Raw genomic sequence first — 8,052 nt, forward strand, 5'->3', positions numbered from 1 at the left:
TTACTCATCAACATAACAACCAGTGATAATCTGTGCCACATAACTGTTCAAAGTTAATATGTTGCTACATGGGGGTAGGTGGGATGGATCAATACACAAAAAGAAACAGGTCCCTTTCATGTAAGGCTATCCCACAAGAGTTGTCAATAAGCCTCCTCATTAACATTACGGCAATAGGTTGGCATCTGTTTTATTATGAAATGTCTGTTTCTCAGCCAGATGCTGTGAAGAAGGGAATGAGCAAACAGGAGATGTGAGAGAGGAGAACACTTCTAATTAGTTTGCTAACAAGACTGATCAATACATTGCATTGCCCAACAGATGTACATCGTCACTGGAGCCAGCAGAAGGGATAGAAATAAGAGGATTATGACACAGGGATATTAGAGATGGACAGAGTGGAGCACAGCTAAAGCGAAGCCATTTCCTCCCCCTATCATCCTAACTGGGATGGAGACATGCACATTGCAAAGCAGTGGGAAGTGGAATGAATTTGAATTGTCCTGTTGTCTGCCAATGCTTTGACTAAATTCAAGTTCACTATAAACAGTCCCAAGGTATAGCAACAAGATATTCTCTGTCACATATCTTATATTTTGGTCATCTTGGCATAGGGATCTATGGCTCTGGAATTTGTTAGACTAGGTCACTTAACAGTCAAACCAGCGCCCTGAGTTGTTGGGACTATGGAGAGCAGCATACACTCTGGAGTGTCCCCTATGCCATTCCTGCAGACTCCTAGCAAGGTGAGAGGGGAATTGACATTGACACAGTTCCAGTTCTCCCAAGGCTAAGATGCTGGCTGACCAACTATATCCCTGCAACTATTTATAAGTTCATAGTCAGAATCCACCTCCTGCAGCTGCCTGCCTCAAAATAGACAGGCAGCTCTCTGTGGTCTCTCCAGGACTTTGCTGATTATTCTTTGCATCCTACAAGAGGCAATATAAAATAGGTAACACCTTGACAGGGAACAGGGAGACAATGTGCCAGTGAAAATGCCATTTTTCAGTAGAGACTAAAACAAAGTCCTGACCCTTTGTGGGGTTTAACTACAATCTGCCTCCCTAAGCTTTTGCCACAACTGCAATTGGATTAGGATATTCTTCCACTTCCTTTCCTAGTCTTATTAAATAGGATTGCTGGACACTGTTAAAAAGCTGTCACTTTCCACTCAGGAGGAGGTTGCATTTTACTGGTATACACATCAATCACATTCCCACACATGGGTTTATAATTAAGTCCTTATGCTAAAATATTACAGATTCTTTCAGAATAGAAGGCACTGCTGAACCAATGTATCTCCTGATGGGAGTAGTCCAAACCCAACTAGTTTCACTATTAGGTTTGATAAATGTATGTCCTAGAATCAAAGGTTCGAATCCCAGCAACACTATCTCCCTAATCCTTTATGGTAAAAGAATTGAGTTTTGGGGAGGCTCTTTCAAAAGAGAAACTGAGGTCCCATTAGTTCTGCATACTCTGAGAATGACACTTTCTGCGGGAGTGGTTACCCTCTGTTCTTGACCAAGAATATTCCCCTCCTCTCCCTATTGTACAGCACGTAACCAGTTGCAATTTCATGGTGCTTAAGGACCCAATGGGATCAGAGACACTATGAAAACACAAAGGCAAGTTACAGATAACCTATTACCTAAGTGTCCCGGGGGAACCTAAAACCTTCAGATAATTAGTTTTAAATAAACAAATTTTAGTTTTGATGTGAAATTTGGGCTAGCAAAATACAAATTATTTTGGATGTTCCAAAACTGGTAGATTCAGGCTTCGACTCATTAACTAGTTAACTTTTCTAACGAACAAGCTTACAGATAATCTAGTTTTGCTGTATTGTGATTGTAAATAAGCTTTCTATGCCAGCTTAATTCTGCAAAGCACTTTAGGATTAGAGTTGCCAGCTAGGACAGGTCTCCCCTGAGACGCTGCAATGTCATTGTCAACTTTTTTCCCCGCACCTTCTTGTGCTAGCATGCTTGGGGTCAGGACAACATTTCACGGTCGCCTGAAACCGCCATAGGATCACCCCAATAAGAGAGGGAGAGTTGCAGGAACACTCTCCCAGGGGGTGCTCCCCTACCAGGGGGCGCCCCCCATTCCCTTACGGGAGATGCCTCTTTATGGGGGCGCCCCCCGCTCGGGGTGGAGGCGTCACTGGATCCCCAGAACACAAGACTTTATTTCATACTCACATCCCCCTTGTGCAGCTCGGGCGCCGCAATCCTCTTCTTCGGCTTGGGGAGGCCGGAGCCGGCCCCGGGGGGAGCAGCGCAGGCCATGGCAGGAGGGGGGAGATTCAGTCCAGCGGGGTCCCTGGGCGGGGGCAGGGGGAGCCCCCCAAGCCTGGGCTGCTCCCCCGCCAGGCTCCCCAAGCCTGCTGGCTCAGGCAGGCCCAGCCCCAGAGCAGAGGCCTGGGCCGGGCTCATCCCTGGAGGGGGGGTGCTGAAGCCCCGGACTGAGGGAGGGGGCCCCAGCATGAAGGGAGGGGGCGGCCCCCCGTGGGGCGGGGGCAGCAGGGGGAAGCCGGAACCCAGAAGCTGGTGGGGGGGCAGCAGGGGGAGCTTGGGAGGGGGCAGGGCAGAGAAGAGCCCCCTGCCCGGGGGGGGCTGGACGGGGGGGGCCTCCTCTTCCTCGCCGGAGGCCTCCTCCGCATCGCTCTCCTCCTCACTGCTGCCATAGGCCACCAGGGACATGGCCCCCGCCCCGCGGCCGGCCGAGGGGCAGCCCTGGGCGGCAGCGGCCGCTACGCGAGCCCGGGGATCCGCCCGCGCGACTAGGCCGCGCCCGCTTCCGCCGTTCCCGGAGCTGGGGGGGGGGAGGGGAGCGGGGCTAAGCCGCGCGGGCCGCCATGGCAGCTCCACCCCCGGGTGGAAAGGGGAGGCGAAGGCTCCGACCCAGCCGCTCTCAGCCAGCCCAGCGCGCACACAGCTAATGGCCGCCGAGAGCCCCCCTCAGCACAACAAAACTACAACTCCCAGAGGGCACCGCGGCCGAGCCCCATTGGCTCTCCGCAGGGGGGTCGCCGCGCTGCACCTCGGGACGTGGAGTCCATACTCACCCACGGGCGGGACGACCACTCCCAGCCTGCACCGCGGCTACCGGTAGTGACGACATTACCGTCGCCTCTCACGAAGACAGAAACTCCCAGAATGTACCGCGGCAGACGGGCGGTTAACGGACCCATTCAGTCGGGGAAGACTACCAATCCCAGAGTGCACCGCGGCAAAACGCCCTTGCTGCCCACAGAGCCAGGAAGCTGGGCACCCTGGGACTTGCAGTCATTTCGTCACTCTCCCCGCTGTCTCATACGGCCACTCCCAGAGTGCACTGGGCCCGTAGGGATTTAGTAGCTTTCCCAGACTCAAATAACGGTAATTCCCATAATGCATTGCAATTAATGCCGCCTCCAACCCCACCATTCATTATCTGCAAAAAAGGTCGGCTAGAAATTTGCGGTCCTAGAGAAAGACTACAACTCCCATGGTGCACTGCCGTGGGTGGACTGCAACGCCCACAATGCACCACGGCGAACTCTTCATTGGCTGAGAGAGAGACCTGACGCAATACGTGCCAGGACTGTTAGTTAATCGCCAAATCAGGACCCAGAGCGCCCTATGGCAGATGGACTACAACTCCCACAATGCCAAGGGAGACGCTTCTCGGTCCCTACCAGCAGGGGGCGCTGCCGTGCATGCTGGGACTCGTAGTTCATTGCCCCGTGGCCAGCAAATGGTGATCTCCCCTTGGAGTCGGTGCTAACTCCAGTGACCAGTGCAGTGATAGATTACTCACTGTCCTGAATTTTCACACTTGCTGGCTGGTCACCCTAGAGTCACTGCTAACCCCAAAGCCGAGCGTGGTGTCAGGGATCCAGTTAGGGGCTCGAAGCTGCAGGGACCGTTGGTAGGAGCCCTGCCTCCCAGTCTCACGCTCTTAATCACAGCCCCATTGCTCCCCTGAACTGTTCCCTTGTTCCCTCCGTGTAAAAGCCACCGATTTGCACCTTCTGCACTGTGATACAGCTGGGGGCATTAGCACGTAGCCGTTTAAACGGGGTGCAGCAGCAGGCTCCGGGGCAGCACATAAAACAGTTACGCTGTAATTGGGCCCATCTTTGCACAGGCCTCCCAGTCAAAATACCTACTTCCCCTATGCACCACGTGCTGGCTTCAACGCTCCCAGCTTTTCCGGGTCGCTGCACATGCTGCTTTGCCATATCATTGCACCGTGTTTACAGGAACACTACCAAGTGCAAAACACCCAGCCAAATCCCTCCGTGCCTAGAATTTGGACCAGCAAGGGTTGAATCTGGGTTAGCTACAAACTGAATAACCATCACCAAAAGTCCCACTTCTCATCATGCTTAACGAAGGGCTGTGTGGCCCAAGGATGAGTTCTGACGGAAAAGGCCGTGGTTCTATTTCCATTTCTTCCACTGATTTGCTGCTTAGGCAAGTTCCTTCTTGCACTATGTAATACAAACCAGTAATCATAATAATCTCATGCATGCTGCTTTTACACTGGTATCACTCCAGTGACTTCAGTGAAGGTCCCCCAGACATACCAGAGCAGTATGAAGACTTGAGATCTTCTTCCTCTTCGCAAATGTGGAGCCTGATCCAAAGCCCACTGAAGCCCATTTGCTAGTATGCTGTGAACCGTTAACATATATAATTAAAGTGAAATCAAGAGAAATTAGCAAAATACATTTTGTGATGCCGGTGCCTTAATTTTACCACTTTCGAAGGGTTGGGTATTGGCTAATCTGCAGTTGGCCACCAGCCCCTAGACATTAGCTTGAAGAACTGGCAAGTCCCTGCTGTGTTAAAAATGGATGTTCTCCCCTGGGTTATGAAGATCTCAGGTTTCAGAAGCTGAAAGAAGGTTAACCTCCAAATTTACTTCTTACTGATTATGATCTTTATTGTGAATTTCTCTCCATTTCTTCTAAACTGGCACAGCGAAATGAAACTGGTTGGTTTCACTCTTGTTTTTAGTCAGTTTTACTCTCTTGGCCATGTTAGAGCATGCTAGAGGAAGACTGGTCTAGCAGTTAAGGTAGTGGTTTGGTACTTAGGAGAGCAGGATTCAATTCTTGCCACTGTTGCAGACTCATGGTGTGACCTCACAGAGTTGTTTCCCCTGTGCGTGCCTCAGTTCCCAGTTTGTGACACAGAAATATTAACCCATCCTCTGCCTAGTCTATTTCAATTGTAAAGTCTTCAGAGCAGGGCTGTCTCTCTCTCTCTCACTACATGGATGCACAGTGCCTGGCACAACGGGGCCCTGATCTTGGGGCCTTTATATGCTACTGAGAGAGAGATTGGGTTTCCATCACAGCTGGAAAATGTTTCAATCTTCTTCCTGCTCTCTCTCTTTTCACAAGCTAATGAAAACCATTTCCACTGAAACTTACAACAACCAAAAAATTATAGAAGCTCATATTAGGTCCACTTCTGCAGTCACTTCTCAGGCAAAACTCCCACTGAAGTCAATGGAAGTTTAGTGTCATGAGTGAAGTTAGAGTCAGGACTTCACTCCCACCCCCTTTGACACCCATCTCAAAAATCTATCCTGAGCTTCCAAAGACTGGTTAGTCTCTAAGGTGCCACAAGTACTCCTTTTCTTAAAACAAAAGAGGAGAGAGGTTGTCCTGAGAGTTACTGTGGGAGCTTTTTTGGGATGTTCACAAGTCCACATCACTAGGTGGCAACACGGAGCAGCTATGCCTCAGATTTATTGAGCTGTAATCAGGCGGAAGGGGCTTTGGTTACTATGTTTGTGATGTGGCTGGTTTTATATGGTTGTGTTAACTTTGAATAATGGGGAGGAGTGATTTCTCCTTCTATACATTTGATTGATTTACTTAGATAACTTTAATTATATTATGTTAGCATCGGCAGCAACCTGGTCGAGTGGTTAGGGCTCTTGAGACGAAGTCAGAGACCTGGGTTGTATTCCCAGCTCCGCTACAAATCTGCTGTTTGACCTCAGACAAAGCTGTTCCCCACTCTGGGTCTGTTTTCCCTCTCCCCCTTTGTCTGTCTTGACTATTTAGACTGCAAAGATCTCCAGAGCAAGGGCTGTCTCTCTCTATGTGCACATACAGTGCCTAGCATGATGGGACCCTGATCTCAGTTGGGACTTCTAAGGGTTGACCTCAGCCAGGATCAGGGCTCTGTTGTTTTAGATGCTGTCCATAGACAGAGGGTTAATTATCACACCCTTACTCACACTGAGTAGTACACTGTTCCTCAAGTAGCCCCCTTGACTTCAGTGAGATTATGCCAAGCATAAGGCACAATCTAGTGAGAGTCATTGTAGCATGATCTGGCCCACGGTAGGGGACAGTCCCTTCTGTCTTCTGTCACATCGGGAGGTGAAAGAAATGCTACTGGGGAGCCAACCACAATCACCAGATGGGATGAAGCATCCAGACTTTGGGGCTGAAGCAGATGGTTCTAGACACGGATGATAAAGGAAACTCTTAAGAAGCTGGGAATGGTTCTTCTCCAGTGAGATAAAACGGTTCCCTTCCTCCCTCTCTTCCAGCAGTGAGATACTGTAGTTTGCAGCATTAGCATTACAATTGTCATCATGAGGCTTCAGAATGATCCACCCATTGAGAGGAATAGGAACGTTCAGACCTCTTGGAGTTATTGTTTCAGGCGGGTGGCAAACGCAGGTAGACCTCACTGATTCGGTTTACAGCTGGTTCCTGCATCAGAAGTTATCTTTGCGACCACAAGGGCTAGGACTAATGGTAATACACATACAAGAATAATGATAATAATTAATAATAATAGAGACCTAATTTTTTAATTAAATCTGGATTTTCCACCTGCAAATGGGGATAATAGAATTTGGTTCTCCTCACCCTTTGTCTGTCTTGTCTATTGAGACTGGAAGCTTCCTGGAGAAGGGATTGTCTCTTGCTGTGAATACTCCCTAGCACAATGGGGACCTGCTGTCAGCTGGAGCCTTTAGCCACTACTTTAATACTAATTATTAATTATTAATTTATTTTTATTATTATTATTAAAGCCATTGGGGGGAAATTACCAGCTGACTAAGACCCTGATCCGGCAAGGTACCCAGCACTCTGATTCTGACCCAGCAAAGCACTTACTTACAGCTAAGCACCTGGATAGTCTTATCGAACTCCATGGGACTGCTCATGTACTTAAATGCTTTGCTGGGTCAGGGCCAAAGCGGTCAGGCCGAGATCCTCAAAGGTAGTTAGATGCCCGTCTCCTGTTGAAATGAATGGGAGTTTTAGGTGTGTAATTATCTTTGAGGATCTGGACCTCAGCCCCTTGCAAGATCAAGCCCTCAGCTGCCAGGAGCTCTCCCCATTCAACCCCTAGCCCTGCTCTTTCAACTGTCTGTTGATGAAATGGAACGGGGAGTACAGAAGTGGAAATCCCCAATATGCATCAGTTTCAGTCCTGATTTAAGCTGGCTACTTTTAATTTTAGTGTTGGGGAAAAGTGTGGTAGAGAGAGCTTATGAATCAGACATTAACAACTCAATAACCTCCCACCCCGATGGACTCTAACTTAAAACTCTCTGGTCTGTTCACAACTTTGGCTGCCATCCTGCAAAGACTTACGCACAGGCTTGACTTCACACACTGTGAGTAGTCCCTTTATTCAAGGCCCTGACCCTGGAATTGGAACCACACAAGCAGGCTGTTGGCTTAAAAATCACGAGATTGTAAACAACACCACATTTTAGGTTCTTTTTATTCCCCTTTTCATTTTGGAGCCTTGGGGGGGGAGGGTCGGGTCACATTTCCAAGCTTTTATTTGCAACCAAAAGGGCTAGAAACATCTCTTCTTTAAATGAAAGCCAAGATTCTTACCTAATCCTATGACTCCAGCTTTAAGGAACACAGTAAATATAGCCAGAGTTGGCCAAACTGACACATACACATAAGTGGCTTCATTGTTGGGGCTTTAAGTATTTGTGCCATTGTTCATAACTGTAGCTGGAAACTTTATTTACTTATTTGTTTGTACAGGACCAATAGAAGCT

At 48.8% G+C, this 8,052-nt stretch overlaps 1 protein-coding gene across 2 annotated transcripts in view; it reads right to left on the bottom strand.

The window, feature by feature from the left end:
- Positions 1-3,089, bottom strand: part of PRCC (proline rich mitotic checkpoint control factor) — a 14,989-nt gene extending 11,900 nt beyond the window's left edge. Inside the window, exon 1 of one of the 2 annotated variants that reach the window (XM_037882753.2) lies at positions 2,208-3,089. In XM_037882753.2, coding sequence (XP_037738681.1) covers positions 2,208-2,708 — 501 coding nt within the window. In that variant the 5' untranslated portion in view covers positions 2,709-3,089. The remainder of the gene's footprint in view (positions 1-2,207) is intronic. The other variant, XM_043535075.1, reaches the window with a different exon arrangement.
- Between the last annotated feature and the right edge of the window lie 4,963 nt (positions 3,090-8,052).

This window comes from Chelonia mydas, chromosome 24 (assembly GCF_015237465.2).
Source record: "Chelonia mydas isolate rCheMyd1 chromosome 24, rCheMyd1.pri.v2, whole genome shotgun sequence".
NCBI classification, from domain to species: Eukaryota; Metazoa; Chordata; order Testudines; family Cheloniidae; genus Chelonia; species Chelonia mydas.